Genomic DNA, 16,054 nt, shown 5'->3' on the forward strand with positions numbered 1-16,054 from the left:
CTTTGTCAATAAAACTAATTGAAAAGAGGGTGCAATTCAAATGGTATTTTGTCATTTGTGAGTCTTCATATCTGCCAGCAGCTCCACAGTCAAGCCCAGCTGTCCAACTTTCCATGCACATATGCTGCAGCCAAATTAAGACTTTCACATTTCCATGACCTAAAAATAGATGTGAGGGACAGTGTAGAGGCTGATGCTTTGGAAACTTAGTTTGTTCAATCTATAGTATCTGTGCATGAAGCAAGTTACAAAGGACAGGATCAACAGAAGAGCAATGTGTTTTTTCCTTTTTATTATAACAACATGATATAAAATCAATAGGCTTATCACACAATTACTGCACCTGATTCTGTCTTCTAAATAATGACTTTCTATTCACACTTTTCCACTCATTCACACTGCTATCAGAAACCCCTGACTTTTAGGCTGCTGTCATTTCAGTTATCCAGCTATGAAGGCACTCTGCAGTTCTTTTTTTTCACTGTTTGGTTATCAGTCAAGCCTTTAGGGCTGTTGTTTAAGTTACTGTATTGTACACATGCAGCTATGTCTGAGCACAGATGAGTTGTATTTGGCTTTCTAGACAAGGTCTCGGTGATGCTGGTCCCACAGGTTGGTGTGCTGGAGCTGCTTTATGCTGACCTGTAAAGGGACGGGAGGTGGAGGGAGACTTCCAGACGTTCAGTGTCACTGTTGTGACATCCTCAGGATTTGGAGTAGCAGGCCCTGCACCTCTTCATCCATTCGGCCCTGTTGGGCGACACACACCAATGTAAGAAAATGAAGGTTCTACATTGTATTCCACATTGGTTCCCATTTATGACAGGCTCTATTGGTTTATCCTCTGATCTTTGCAGAGCAGCAGATTGCAGAGCAGTTTTGGCCAAGGACAGAGCCAATAGCCCTTCAGAAGCAGCACTCAAGTTTTTGGTACCACCGCAAACACGTCTGACCTTTCCTAGTACACTGGTGGTGCACCAGGAAGAGAGATTAACCACAATGGACAGCCTACCCCATACCCACACCAAAGAGAAGCTTGGGAGGTTCAAACTCAAAATATGTACAGGTGTTGAGACCAGATGAAAGCCCCCACGTCTGATCTGGACGGCACTGCAAACCTCTACCTCTCAAAAGCATAAAGAGGAAGCAACTAAGTAGCTAAGAGTTCTCTTAAAGGCAAATGATTAACAATCTCTCATTACAACCAGCATGACTAAAAGAAATAGCTAATGTGTACACCTTAGTTGTGGAATACGATGATGCTGATAGAGCCAGAAAGTGAGTCAAGCCCCTTTTCCCTGCACCTCTTCTGAAATTTCATCCACTTTGTCTGGTAAGATGAGATGGTGGACAGATCATTTCCGCTCTTTATTGTACGCACCACAAAGAGGGACTCACTTAAATGCCATTCAGAGTCTGGACTATAAGTAGCTGTCAAGCCAGTTGCACATTGAAAATTTCATTGAACCATCCTGCTACAAGAAAACCACGAAATAGCCAAGACAGAAGTGTCACATTCACCCCATGGAAATCCTCAATAAAATTAGTTTTTTTCATCGCATAACAACATTTAAGTATTTGTGTGTGTTAATTAATGTGTGTATGTGTGCATTCAACGTACCTGTACAGCTGCTAGTAAATGGGAGCGGTATATAGTAACTACTTGTTTGTGTTTTCTCTCCCAGTCCTGCAAAAAGGAAAATGTTACTGCCCTAGAGCGATTCTTGCTAGATAGTATTTTGGAAATCTTGATGTTTTTTTCCTCACTTCACACACATTCACACTGTCAGTGTCCTCCTCACCTGAAGCTGCTGGGTCAGTATGGCGATCCTATTCTGCAGTGCCACTTGCTGTCCAGGGTTACCATGTTGGCTAGATGAGGGGGAGGAGGAGGTGATGCCCAGAGGAGGTGAGAGAGCTCCCAAGGCCTCCTTCAACCGAAACACCTCCTTGGACAGCTCTGTTATCTGCACAGAGACAGAGCCGTCAGTTTGGCCACCGCACAGGGGCTTCAGCATAGGTTGTTTGAACTGGTCTTCTGAACTCTCACCTTGCGGTCCTTCTCCTTGACCAGGCCCTGGGATTCCTGGATGTCCTTGTGGAGCTCCTGGATGTGGCTGGATTGGGCCTTCAATTCAGCTAGCTGCTGCTGCACTGTGGCCAGCTGGGACTCCGCGGCTTGGCGCTCACTCTTGTTAAAGAGAGCATCCCTCTGCACCTGGAACACCTAGACCAGTAAAACCAGCAGTGGCACCCTGTCACTACAGCAGGATATCTTTAATTCAAATGCTGCCTGCAGAAATAATGCTCTACTACTTTTCTGTCTGCTTGGCTTTAAGATTTCAATGGTAACTTGCCATGCTATGCTTTGTCAAGCAGACAATTCCTGTTTTCATGTTCTCAGAGAAGTCTATAATATCTGTTCCCAAAACTATTGTTGTCTGAGTTTTTGCTCAAAGGAATTTCTAGTTTCCCTTTGATCTTCTTACACCCACACTAGAGTGCAAACAAATGTAGTGAACAAAGCTACAGTAAATCCATACACATTTGATTTTGGTGCAATGTCCAACTGTGTTTTTGGTTTCAGGGAAATGTGACTTCATAGCGACACTGCCTTCATTACCAGCACAAATTTACATACTAGAGCACTAAGCATGTACCAACACTAAATTCCAATGTTGGACTTGGGTTCCCATCGACCATGACTTTGTAATAAAACGTCAAAATTTTAAATTCAGTTTATTAAGTACACAAAAGCCTATTTTAAGAGATCTTTCTCTGAGTGAAAATACGCTCACATATCAATGTTTATGTTTGCCAATCAAAGTCAAGTCAAGTGTTTATATCTGAATGCCACTACACAGGTGTAATGGGGTAATGACTTTTGGGGTGTCATCAGGAACCTATAGTGCACATACAACACTGCTTCAGTGCGTCAGTAAGCACATGAACAGAGGGATCAGTGGAACAGATGGAGGTACTGAATAGAGAAAGTGATACACAAATGAATAATGTAGAGGCAGGAAAGCTGCCTTCATGCAACATAGCTCACTTTGTGGTAAGAACAATAACATGTAATGTAGCTTTAGATGCCACTAGAGGGGACAGGAGAAGGCAGACACATTAACAGACATCCATACACACACACACCTCAGTGCACGTCTTCTCATGTTTGCGAGTGAGATCGTTGAAACGGGCTGTGATGGCGTTGATCTCAGCCTGCAAAGAGAGCCGCAGACCCTCGTGGTCCTCCTTGGAGATAAGACCCTGTTCTGCAGCCTTCTGGGATTTCAGCTCCCTCAGCTCCATCTCCTTCTCACTCAGAGCTTCCTGAGCTGCTGCTGCCCTGCTCTCATTGGCCTGCAGGGAGTGCTGGAGCTCTGCCTAAGAGGCGGGAAATGTGAGGGCTAACTGATTAATGACAATGTACCATCTTATATACAGTTGCAATCAACCGTATTCAACCCACATTGCAAATTAGGTGTATTGGCAAAATTCACAAACTGTCTCATGAACAACCTAAACAAGAACAATTGAAATAGCTCAACACAACTATTATAGGTGGCTTCTCCAAATTGAACACAATATGCCACTTTAAATAATTACTGCAATCTCAAAATTATTCAACCCCTTCTTTACAAGCATCTTTAGTACTTAGTAGAGCACCGTTTTGCTGTTATGACCTGCTGCAAACATGATGCATAGCCAAACACCAGGTCCTGACAGCGTTGCTGAGGAATCGTAGCACATTCCTCATGGGCAACAGCCTCCAGCTCTCTAATATTCTTGGGTTTGTTTGCTGCAACGGCCTTCTTCAAACCAGAGATTTTTTTGATGGGATTCAAGTCAGGCGACTGTGACGGCCACTCTAGTATCTTCCAGGACTTTTTCTGAAGCCAGGCCTTGATTGACTTTGAGGTACGTTTGGGATCATTGTCCTGTTGGAAGCTCCAATGATGCACAAGCTTCGGCCTCCTCACAGACGGTCTGATGTTTTCTCCTAGGATTTTCTCATACTTGATTGAATCCATCTTGCTCTTCAAAAGCTGCAGGTTTCCAGTACCAGAAGAAGCAAAGCAGCACTGAACCATCGCCATGCTTCACTGTGGGCAGGGTGTTCTCTTCAGCTTATGCCTCATTCTTCCTGCTCCAGACATACCGCTGGTCCACACACCGGAAAAGTTCCAGTTTTGTTTCATCACTCCACAGAACAGAATCCCAAAACTTCTGTGGCTTATTCATATAATTTCGAGCATATTGGAGTCGACTTGACTTTTGGGCATGGAGGCCTTCAGAGTTTAGTATGCACCTTACGGTAGAAACTGAACCCTCAGTGCCCGCTGCCACCAAGTCTTGCTGCAGGTCTTTTGCAGTCACTCGACAAACTTCACTGTGAACAAACCCTTAGCCAGTCCAGGTGTTTGATGTGTTCTATCATAAACCTGTAATATTAGTTGTGCTGAGCTATTTCAATTATTCTTGTTCGAGTTGTTCATTGAACACAACTTGTAGTAAAATGAAAAATGTTCTGGCATAAAATAGAGGCGACATTTTATCTTTTAATAACAACCCTGGCACTACTATTTCGAAAATGCTTTGCTAAACTGACGCTTTAGATCAGTCTTAATATAAGATTTACAAATTCCCCTGCTGACCTTGACTTTCTCATGCTCCTCCTTGGATATGGCATCCTGCATGGCCTGCAGTTTGGCCTCCAGTATGGCAGCCTGCTCCTCACTCTGGCCACGGAGGACCTTCTCCTCCTGGAGCTCCTGCAGTGTCTGAGCTAACTGTTCTGATACTGCAGACAGCGCCTCCCTATGTTTTGAGAGTGGCACTGCGTCGTTCAGCTGCAGGGCGTCCTGTGCCCGACCCTCCCGCTCAGCACACAGACAGTCCAGAGCCTGGGCTGCTTCCTGCCTTGCCACCTCCAGCTCTTCTCTCACTGCTGCGAGGGAGCGTCTCGAGTGCTCTGATTGGACAGAGGCATGATCATTCACAAACTGGACAAGTCGCTAATTTCCATTTTTTTCCCTCTGGAACCCAAAAGCATACTTAAAGTAGAAAAAAAGAATCCTGCACACCTGATATGATCGAGGGCTCTGAGCTCTCTGAGTGCTCCTCATCTTCTTCCTCCTCGTCATCATCTCCACGTGGAGGAGGCCTGAGTCTCTCTAGATCCAGGAGGGCATCGTTGAGTCTTCTAGCCACGTCCGCTCTTTCCCTGGCCAGCTGCTCACACTGGAGCCCCAGAGTCACCTGGACCTCCTCCAACTCCGAGCGGGGCACACACTTTCTCAGCTCCCCTTCTAGCTCGGCCAAACGCTCCTGGAGACGACGGACCTGATCTCCATCTCCTACTGCTCCTCCCTCTTTCCCTGACGCCCTGCTCTCTGCCAGGGCTGCCTCCAACTCAGCCACTTTGTCACGGAGGCACCCAACAGTTGCTGTCTCTTCTCCTTCACTGTCTTTTACCCCTTCTTGTCTCGTAGACTCTTTCTGGGCCAAAGCAGTTTGAAGTTCCTTTACTTTGTCTGTCAGCTGCTTGACTGCGTCACTGTCCTGGCTGCTCTGACCCCCCGCCTCGCCCTGCCTTTTAGCTAGCTCCTCCTCTAGCTCCACCACCCTTGCTCTCAGCTGCTGCGCCTCTTGGCTCTGACCCTCAACTGCAGCCCCACCACCACCTGCTATGGTAGTATCCCCTTCGCCACACTCCACAGAAAGCACCCCAAGGCGCATCTGCTCCTTCAGCTCCTCCAGCTCAGACTGGGAGGAGGCCAACTGCTCCCTCAGCATGCGCAGCTTCTCCTTGAGGGCATCTCCTTCCTCAGACTTCTCATCCCCACTGCAGAGCAAGACAAAGATTAGCAATCTTTCAAGCACTAACTTAAACAATAAATCAAATCACAACAATGAGAAAGTATATGGATAATATTTATTAGAATATATATCTAATATGGATAATATTTTGGATTAATCTATTATGATTTAGTGAAAAATGTCATTTTCTCGGTCTATGGTGATGCTGACAAACTGCTTATTTTGATGCATTGTCCAAAATCCCAAAGATTTTAAATTTATTAACAGAGAAACAGAGAAAATGTATATGTTCCAATTTGAGAAGGTGAAACCAATAAATGTTTGGGCGTTTTTGGTTGCTAATTGAATTGCTATCAACTATTCAGTCAACCAACTAATCATTTCAGCATTACATCACTGTATGATAACACTGATGTGTTATCAAGTGCAACCTTGTGAACAAACAAACACATTTTTAACCCATTCTTCAGTATTATGGAAAAGAGATTTTACAAATATCATATAATGGAGGTCAAGACACATTATCAAATACATGATGTCAGAGTCATGACACACATTTTGAATCTAAGCCAGCTCAGCCTCCAGCATGCTGCAGGAGAAATGTAAATATTCTGCACTTTTAAAAATGGCCCTGACAGAGGTCCCAAGCAGATACTGCTGAGACTTTGGAACTGATATTCACCAAGGTAAGCACATATCAGAGCGAAGCCCTGATCCAATACAGTAGAGTTCAAGTGAATGTGATCTGTGATGATTATTTAATTTTGTAAGTCATAAATGTGCTCAAATGCATAGGTTAATCAATCTTACCGCTCCTCTGCCACACTGGAGGCCTCGTCTGAAGCCTGAGCCTGAGAGAGGCGCTCCTGAAGGGCTTCAAACTCCTTTCTCAGGGTCTCATACTGAACTATGGGGACAAAGTCTGAGCTGGAGATCTGCATGTCTGTGTCGTCCTTCTCAAACATCTCCAGCATCTGTACACAGCACAATGGAAATTACAGCAGCTTGTGGAGATAGTAGTAGTCTGTACTTTTTAATCAGCCAATGGCAATTTACATGAAGTGTCCCCAGAGTATGTTTAACATTTCTGGTGGCAGAATGACTATTAATGCTAGGCTTGCAAGTAGATGAGTGCCACCTACTGCAGATACTACTGCAGTGATTTAGGACTGTAATCACACAAAAACACATACATTTCCCATAACAGAAATTGAGTATCATTTTAGGTCCTACCTACCTTACAAACCTTGCAAACAAAGCTCCACAACAGCCACAGAGGACATGTTCTAAGGCTAAATAGTACTCCCACTGACTGGTATACTGACCTTTATGTGTAAAATTGGTGGAGCTGCCGTTTGGCTTAACTCAATGAGTTATGGAACCTTCAAAATTAAAAAAAACCTTCAACCAGCATGACCCAGTTAGTGAATAATGACTGTATCTGATGCTGTTCTGTTTATATCTGTGTGAACAGAACTGCCTTAGTGAATTAGTCTACCACACTGCTGTATGATAAAGTTTAAATGGTCATGACTAATGCTTGAGTCTGGGACATTCAGCTACTCTTGAACCAGCGTCTTCATCTTCTGGGGAACCATTTATCATCACTTCGCTATCAATTTATTCTCTTTAAAAATGCCTAGGGACTGCGTGTGTGTGAGAGAGAGAGAGAGAGAGGGAGTGAGTGAGAGAGAGAGAGAGAGAGAGAGAGAGATCGTGTTTGCATGCTTTTATGTGGACATGTCGGTTGTGTTTGTATTGTTCACACACTAGGTGTGCACTCCCTGACCTCACCTGCACTTTGAGAGCTAGTTCAGAGTTTTGTGAGGTAAGTTCCTCTATTTGTTTGCGCAGCTCAGCAACAGTTCCTGGGTCTGGACAAACAGGAGAGTGGTGGGCTGAGTTGGTGTCCGCTTGAGAAGTGGCGTCATCCTGAGCAGGGGAGGCTCTGGAGCGCTTGGAGAGCAGCTTCTCTAGAGGGAAAGTTCCAGAGCAACCAAAAAAAATTAATCAGAATTGTACTTCCTGGTGGGATAGACATGCCAGAACGCCCATGTGGAATAGCAGGGGCACATGCATGGAAGTACGTGCATGCTCACTGACGGAGTCTGGGAAGTATATGTTCACAGAGATTACATACCTGGGAAGTCAAACATTTCATCCATGTCTTCAGAGTCACTGGCCCCAATACCATGGCCTCCCTTCAGCTCCTCAAGCAGCTTGTCTCTCTCTGCCTCTGCCTCCTCTAGACGTTCTTTTAGTTGGGACAACTGCAGTGCACATGAACATGTAAACATAGTTGTGGTAACAAGCAACCCTCAGACTTATACATTTCTGTCTCCGATACTGGGGCGTAGATCTGTAATGAATAGGTATAGGTTAACGTAAATTCCTACAACATTTTGCAGAGGTGGGACTAAGAAGGGGTGTTTACACCGCCTGCTGTGCAGTACCTCCTCCAAAGCAGACATGGCGCTCTGTTGCTGCTGCTCCAAGGCTTTGATCTTCTGGAGCAGACGACCTCTCTCCAAACGCAGCCGTCGGATCTCCTCGAACACTTCTTCATCCTCTGGCTTACACAGACAACCACAAAAAATATGAACGTCTGTGTGTCATGTAATATGTGGGCAAACCACAACTACAACTAAACAAAAATCAAGATTTACAGCACTAACCTGAGCTGGCTGCTGCGTTTCTGGAGGTTGGGGAGAGGGAGAAGGAGACTGGGGTTCAGGAGACTGGGCAGGTGGGGCAGGATTCTGGGGCTGTGGAGAGGGTGGCAAACCCTGGATCTTGATGAGGGGAAAACAATAAAATTAACCTTTAGGTGAACGTTTTAGGTACTAAAGAGATTAGTGTAAAATTTGCATAAATATGGACACAAATTGTATCTTGTTTACTCTCCTGTGGTGCCATGTAGGTCAACAATTCCAAAACTGGGAATCACATGATACATGCGAGACAAATCTTTTTGTTTATTTTGGTTTTCCCTCATCTCCTCTGAAAATTTTTTAACTATGAATCTGATAAAGGTAAATCACATGTTCACAAGATCTCATAGACATACTGCATGGGTAGAAATCAGGGGTAGAAGTACTAGCAATTGCTCCCTTTTAAGGGTCCACAAGCAAAACAGTTGGGAGCCAGTGATACAGCCGGCTTTACTGTAAGGCTGGCCTCTACTTATATCAAGTGTTTTCCATCCACTGAGATGTTTTTCACAGTACCTGGAGAGGAGAGCGAGGCGGTGGAGGAGCTTTCCGTTTGCGGGGGGTAGTGCCCCCTTGCACTGATGAGGTGCCTGAGGGGACTTGGGGGGGCTGCGTGGGGGTGGGAGGGTGATCACAGACAGGCAGACTTAAAACGGGAAAATAGATGAACTAACATAAGACAAAAGGGTCAGCAACAAAGGGGGCCAAAAGCCAACGAAAAGAAAGCAGCACACAAAAACAATGACCTCATATTGGAAAACATGCACAATATGATCTCACTGATGGAGGGTGTGAGCCAACACATAGCTATGCAACATTACCTCCTCGCCTGCGCCCTCGGAGGCTACGTATGCAAAAGGGAAGAGACACACAGCAAGACACTTAAACCTCTAAAGCAATGATGTGAATATGCACACTTATATAAGTATATACACTCTTACTTCATGTACTTTCCGATCATTCATGGATCTTGGAAATCCACCAAAATATTCAATTGCAGAATAAAAGCTAATGTGGTCGGGCATCATATGCACACCAAATTCTCTCCTTCATCTCCTTTTAAAACCAGCCACACATCTGTTTGTCATATAATCAGCTAAGTCTTTGTTGGGAGATAAAAGTGAAGAAAGCCTTTCGTCTCTTTTTTTTTTTTTTAAACCCCACTTCACAATCACAGCCAGCTGTCCTCCAGATCCACTTCCTCCTATTACAGTTGTTTCCTGGGGGAGTGGAGACACAGCCAGGATCCAGAGCAGCACAGCCACAAGCAGAAGCCATTCACTGGGTCAAATGATCTGACGCTACTGCCATGTGTTTCATATGACACTGCCACTTTATATTAGTAAAACTACTGTCAAGATCTGTTTCATTAACTCCACCTGATTTAACAAAACTATGTAGGCTTCATTAACTGTCAAAAGAGCGGCATGCTCTTTGGTCAACTCCTATCTCTCCCATTGAAAAAAGACTTGAGGCCTTATACTGTACCTGGAGGTGCTCCATCCTCCAACATTTGCAAGATGCGTTGGTTGCCTGTGGTTACGCTGTAGTCGCAGGCTCTGTGTCCAAGGGCGTCAACCAGCTGAGTGTTGGCCCCGCCTCTCAGGAGAGCTGCTACGGTCTCAACACTGTCACTCTCACACGCCAGCATCAATGCAGACCTGCGATTCCAAACAAAATATCACAGCGCAGCAGGAAACCAGCAGTACTGAGCAAACTAACAATGCATTAAAATCACAAGCATCAGTTTTAGATCTTCACTTGAAATATACAATATGCTTAAACCTCCAGAACTCTGTTTTCATTTTGGTCAAGGACTCCAAAGATAACAATCGCGTTGTGATTCAGAGTGAATAGCAGGCAGAGAGAGTTTGGTCTTTTCACCTCATTAACTAGAGTATAATTCTCTCATCGTCCTCCCCAAGGAGATATCCAAGGCCAAACTCAAAGCTGTCAGCCCCTGCTGGAGGTTTTGACCTGCATCTTTGAAATCTACCGCACACACTGGAGATTTTCTATGGAGATCTTTCCTGCATCCTGACCCAGACAACCCCACTGCTGTGAGAATAATCCTGAAGAGGTTTTTGGTTCAAGCTTAGCTGAGAAGGCTGTATGTTTGTGTTTGTGTCTGTGTCAGGATGCCCCGCTGCTGTCTAACACTCTCCATCACCCCATCTGTCAAAGCATCAGCAGCACCCTGACTGCCACACTGAGGAGGAGCAGAAGATCCCTCTAAGAGACCAGTAAGAGTCCAGTACCTTCCCTGGTTGTCTTGTATGTTTGCATTGGCATCTCGACCCAACAGAAAGACACACAGCTCCACTCTGCTCATCTGGGCTGCTAAGATCAAAGGGGTGGCCCCATCCTGACACAGAGATACACGTGATTATTCAAACATCACCAAGCAACAACACAGATATTTCATAATGCTGTCTAACGTACTAGATAAGAACAAGAGTAATCAAATCAAAAATAAATCACTGCTGGGCATGTATTTAACCTACCCCATCCTGGATATCCAGGTTGGCTTTAAAGTCCCACAGGGTCTCTGTGCAAGACAAGCAGCCACTTACCGCTGCAGAAAATAATCAAAATTATGGTCATAGGTTTACATACAGTGTAACATATAGTGTGCTTACATCATGAGATGCTGCTGAAATCTCTCAGCATTACTCTTTGCAGTTCATATAGCAGATGAAAGATTTTTGTTAAGTTCAGCTTCAGTGTTCACCTGCTTACTCTAAATACTTAAAATATGTCAAATGGGACATATGAGAGGAATTTGTTGTGTGCAAAGTCAGTGTTATGGTGCTCATATTGTAGTTCTGTAACTGTCACCTGCATGATGAAGCGGGGTCCTACCAATGCTGTCTGTGCAATCTACTGCTAATCTCTCCTGTCAGGGAAATAACAGCAAACAGCAAAAGAAAAACCTTTAGTGAGTAGTGCAGTCTTAAAATTCATGCTTGCCACTTATATTTTACAGCATTTGTTGGGTGACCTGGCTGTGTTGTCATGCTGTGATTTACCTGTAAGAGTCTCTTTAAACACTCCGATTGGCCATTTTTGGCTGCGAGGTGAAGGGCACTGAAGCCTGGAATCAGTTGTAAGCATTTAGACATTTCTAAACACAACTCAACAGCCTTGGCTTATGAGATAAAACTTTTGTTTGATAATAAAATGCCCTACCAGCACCATCTGTGATATTGACGTCCACTCCTTGAGAGATGATGACCTCCAGACAGTCTAGTCGGCCTCGGGATGCACAGAGGTGGAACCTGTCAGAAGGAAGGGCAACACGTGTCTGAATACTGAAAATTGTTCAGCTCCAACTGCTGATAACACTCATTAGTTTAGTTTCAGTTTACTCTTAGATGAAGAGAACGTAGCCAATAAAACTTTAGAAGGCGAAATTATGTGTTCTACGTTAACACAGGCAACAATAGCTGTTATTAATATGACAAAACCAATGACTAGAATTGAAAGAGCAATAAACTTCATGCAACCTATCCATGACTTCTAAGTGACTAAGAAAGGTTAAAATCTGGTGCCCAACTTACGCTGACTTGCCCTCAGCATCCAGCTTGGTAGGGCAGAGACCTTTTTTGACAATGAGGGCGGAGACTTTGTCGGGTTCGTTCTGCTCCACAGCCTGCAGGAGTCTCTCATCACTTTTACTCCAGTCCTGACTCTGAGGGGGCCAAGCCAGAGAACAGGTCACCACCCTGAGCTGCCCCAATGGAAACTGATACCACACTGCATAACTCAAAACGATAGATGAGTGCGTGGCCTGAAGAAATGTAAATCATATTCAGTTGTTTTCAAACAAAGAGACTGAATATAATTGTAACTTGTACAAGTTACAATAAACTACTTTTAGGCAGAAATATTATAAAAAGGGATAAATCGAATTAATTTCCCTGCCTATTGTCAAGATTAGTGGAAAGAGAGAGAAGATACATACTGGCAGCGGCAGCAGGCTGAGGCAAGGACAGAACCGCTTCATCAGGCTAAAAACAGGCTGCTGTGGATCCATAACAGCTAGCAGACAACTAAACACAGCTACAGAGTACCAAGCCACCGCTGTGTGTCCTGCCTTACTACAATCCTCCACCCGGCTACATAACAAATATACACAATAAATACTCTGGAGAACTCTGCTAGTTTCTACTAGATACCCTTTAGAGGTCACAGCAACGTCATAGTAGAGATCTACATACCAGAGAATTTGTGCAATCCACAGAATCACACCTCCAATGAAACCGAATAGCTCACCACACAAAAACACTGACACAAACACAGTACAGCTGCGGTCTGCTGTCCTCACAGCAGTGTCTCCTGGTGTGGTGCGCCCTGTCCGCATCCAAAATGCTATCCTGTCATCCTGCTTTGGCTGCTAGCAGGGGCACAGTCTGCCTACTGCACACACACACACACTGCCACCTTCTTTCTGTCTTCACTGTCCTCCTTTCTCTAACCTATTAATTCCTCTGCAGCCTTCTTCTCTGTAGTGGGACTTCCTCTTTTCTCCATTAGTTTTTTTGTCAGGTCCCGCACAGTACCCCCCCCCCAGGCAGCTTCATACTGTAGTTCTGTTTCTCTGCAGTTACATAGCGGGCCTGTGTGATGTGAGGACTCAGCAGAAAGAGGAGAAACAAGCTGGCTCTGCTCTGTCGGTTTGAATGGTCATTTACGGGACAGACGGGACATAATGAGGCACACAAACAAACTAAAAATCTTAAAGAGTCTTTTAGGCTATGGTGAGTGAGTGTGTCGCTCTGGCTACAGAGAGGTATGTATGTATGTATGTATGTATGTATGTATGTATGTATGTATGTATGTATGTATTATCGTTAACAACATATCCATCTTAACTGTCCATCTGGCAGCTGGGCTATTATAATAATATGGAGAGAACTTCACCAAATAGCTATTAAATTAACCTCAACAGCTTCATCTCTGGAGATCATTCTTGTCACTTGTGGTGGTGATGACTAAGTGGTAACATGGAGGTAGAATTTCTCCCTAAGGCGACGGACACTAACAGGCTGTAAAGGTGCTAAAAGCATCATCACAGTCCACCTGCTCAGACCACATTGTAGAGTCAGCGGGTGCCAGTTTATCTACTTGTACCAGTGGCCCAGTGCTGCAAGGGGGCAAGGTCACTGACACCAGTATGAGAACCTGCAAGAGGCAACTGGTTACAGAGAGCAGGTAGACTCCCCAAAACACAATACAACAGGGAACAGCCCGTCAGGGTAGCATAAGGGGTGACAGCAGGAAAGTAGGGTTCTATGTATGTGTGTGTGTGTGTGTGTGTGTGTGTGTGTATACGTGTGAATAATTGAAGGCTACCTGAGATCTCTGGTTATACCAGCAGTCTGCAGACAGCCCTGCTCTCCTGCTGCTGCTCAGTGACACTGAATCCCAGTGCCCCACAATCACACACACACACACACACACACACACACACACACACACACACACACACACACACACACACACACACACACACACACACACACACACACACACACACACACACACCTGGGATCTACCTAAATGTCTACTTAATCTACAGCAGCTGACCACTGTAATATTAGGTTAAAACACAGCTTGTATAGCTCATATCTGTAAACAGTGTGTAGAAATAGCTGACAGGTGTATTAATTTCAAATCCACCCAACTGTAAAGCTCCACGTGCACCACAACAAACATTACTCACTTACCTCATTCTTTTTAAACTTTGCCTTCAGACTCTTCATGATGGGTGGATGGGCTCTGTCTCTGCAGGAAAACTCCATCAAACAAGGTCAAGAGAAAACTTTAGGTTACAGCTCGTATCTTAAAGGGGTTTCAGCTTATTTACCCATGACTTCAGTCATCATCAGTGGTCCCAGCAACATGACACACGTGGGTGGATCAAAATATGAGCCTTACATATGGAATGCACTAAACCCTAAAGCAGATAACACACGACTGTGAAGTGATGTGCAGGAACATGCAGGCTACCTGTGGAGGACAGTCCAGCTCCAGGTGAGTGTCCCATCAGCTGCTCACAGCAAAATACTGAAGTCACTGCTGCATGCCGGACAACAGGAATGCGCCCGCCCCGATTGTAAATCAACCAATCAGCAATGCGCAAAACGCCGGATCAGCGTGTGATTGGCGATGATTGATGATACACTGTATCTGTCGCGTGCAGCACCGCCAGCACTGCGTGGAGCATTTTTGAAGACGCGTGCAGAAGTGCAGAGCTGTTACTTTGTGTTTAACAGACTGCTGTAAACTGTCGAGTAGCTTTCCCTCATGTAGGCTACAACTTCATGTCGGTGCTTTCCGCCTCAGCGCCACCTTTGGCTCACAAGTCAAAACCAGGGGTTGTGAGGAAGTTCCTTATTTTGGACATTTTAGCCAATCACTAATGCGTCAAAGTGAATTCAACCTATGGCAACGCTGCACGAGCCAAACCCGGAAGTTCACGCTTTAGTAGCCTACTGTAAGAAGAGAGAGGTGAGTAATGAACTAAAAAGGTAAAGCTAAGGGCACCTAAATGTTACTGCCCTGTATTTCTGTACTACTGAGCTTATTTACTGAAATTAAACTTGTATTTTGCTGAGGCATTGACATTGACGTCTGTTCATTAAGGAAGTAAGTTCAAGTTTATGGTCATGAATGGCTACTAATTAGGCTAAAAGTTTCGCAAACTGAAGTGAAATGAAACCCACCTCTGTTATTTCAAACGACACATGCATTACACACGAGCTACCAAATGAGGGCAGTAAATGCAAAGCAGAGGAAACTATGGAGCTTACAGTACAGGCCTGTGTTGCATCTTCTCAGTGCTTAAATGCAACGTAAAGACTCGTGCTTATGTTTGCATTATATCCACTGCCGTCATGTCTACGGCCTCCTGTGAGGATGTTGTTCAGCTGGAAAACAGCAACAACCGAAAAAAGTGCGAAGTTCAGAGAAAATGTCACATCCAAATTTAGCCCTTTATAATGAGGAAGTCTTATTAATTTTCTGAAATATTGCATCGCGCCTTGCTGTTTCTGTTTGAGTCAATTAAATCTTTGGCTCCTACGCAGCATTGTTTATTTAGCATCAAAAACACAATGACTACTGTACCTGTGTGTCTGCCTGTCTGTCTGAGATTGTCTTTCAGTGAGACCTCCTGCTTTTCCATTTCTATGTTCCTCTCCCCTGTGCTCTCCGTGTGTCTTCCTCTTGCTGAGTATGACAGCTCGCCTGTCTCTCCGTCTGTGATTTTCCAGTTGTTGCTCAGTTTTAATCTTTTCCTCTCACCAGGGCTGGGATGGAAACAAAAAATAAATATATGCTCAATATGTTACTGGCTTGTAGGGGGTTTGAGGAGGTGTTTAGACTGAGCAGATGAAAGAGGGAATGTATAGCTCAGGGGAGAGGGGAGAGAAGGTAACATTTTTGTTACATGCAAAGATGTGACAAGAGATAAAAATGCGAAGGTAGGAAATGTAGGCCCGGGGTGGAGAGTACAGAGA

At 44.6% G+C, this 16,054-nt stretch overlaps 1 protein-coding gene across 1 annotated transcript; it reads right to left on the minus strand.

Moving 5' to 3' along the window:
* Positions 1-332: 332 nt before the first annotated feature.
* ankrd24 (ankyrin repeat domain 24) lies at positions 333-14,296 on the minus strand. Its single transcript, XM_070832847.1, has 22 exons — positions 14,261-14,296; positions 12,092-12,222; positions 11,721-11,809; positions 11,561-11,625; positions 11,370-11,427; positions 11,036-11,106; positions 10,790-10,896; positions 10,020-10,192; positions 9,353-9,375; positions 9,048-9,140; positions 8,496-8,612; positions 8,274-8,393; positions 7,961-8,090; positions 7,615-7,793; positions 6,631-6,794; positions 5,085-5,845; positions 4,656-4,972; positions 3,151-3,384; positions 2,051-2,227; positions 1,803-1,967; positions 1,622-1,687; positions 333-750 (listed from the first exon to the last, which is right to left on the minus strand). Exons 1-22 carry the CDS (start codon positions 14,294-14,296, stop codon positions 688-690), a joined length of 3,339 nt encoding a protein of 1,112 aa, XP_070688948.1. The 3' UTR covers positions 333-687.
* Positions 14,297-16,054: the final 1,758 nt, after the last annotated feature.

Source organism: Pempheris klunzingeri, chromosome 6 (genome assembly GCF_042242105.1).
Source record: "Pempheris klunzingeri isolate RE-2024b chromosome 6, fPemKlu1.hap1, whole genome shotgun sequence".
Taxonomy (NCBI): domain Eukaryota; kingdom Metazoa; phylum Chordata; class Actinopteri; order Acropomatiformes; family Pempheridae; genus Pempheris; species Pempheris klunzingeri.

Excerpts from the sequence above, each read along its gene's own strand:
- ankrd24 (XM_070832847.1), bottom strand. The coding sequence starts at position 14,296 with ATGAAGAGTCTGAAGGCAAAGTTTAAAAAGAATGAG. Across the intron at positions 10,193-10,789 it reads ATACAAGACAACCAGGGAAG|GTCTGCATTGATGCTGGCGT; the intron begins GTACTGGACTCT and ends TTGGAATCGCAG. Across the intron at positions 8,613-9,047 it reads CGCCTCGCTCTCCTCTCCAG|ATCCAGGGTTTGCCACCCTC; the intron begins GTACTGTGAAAA and ends CCCCTCATCAAG.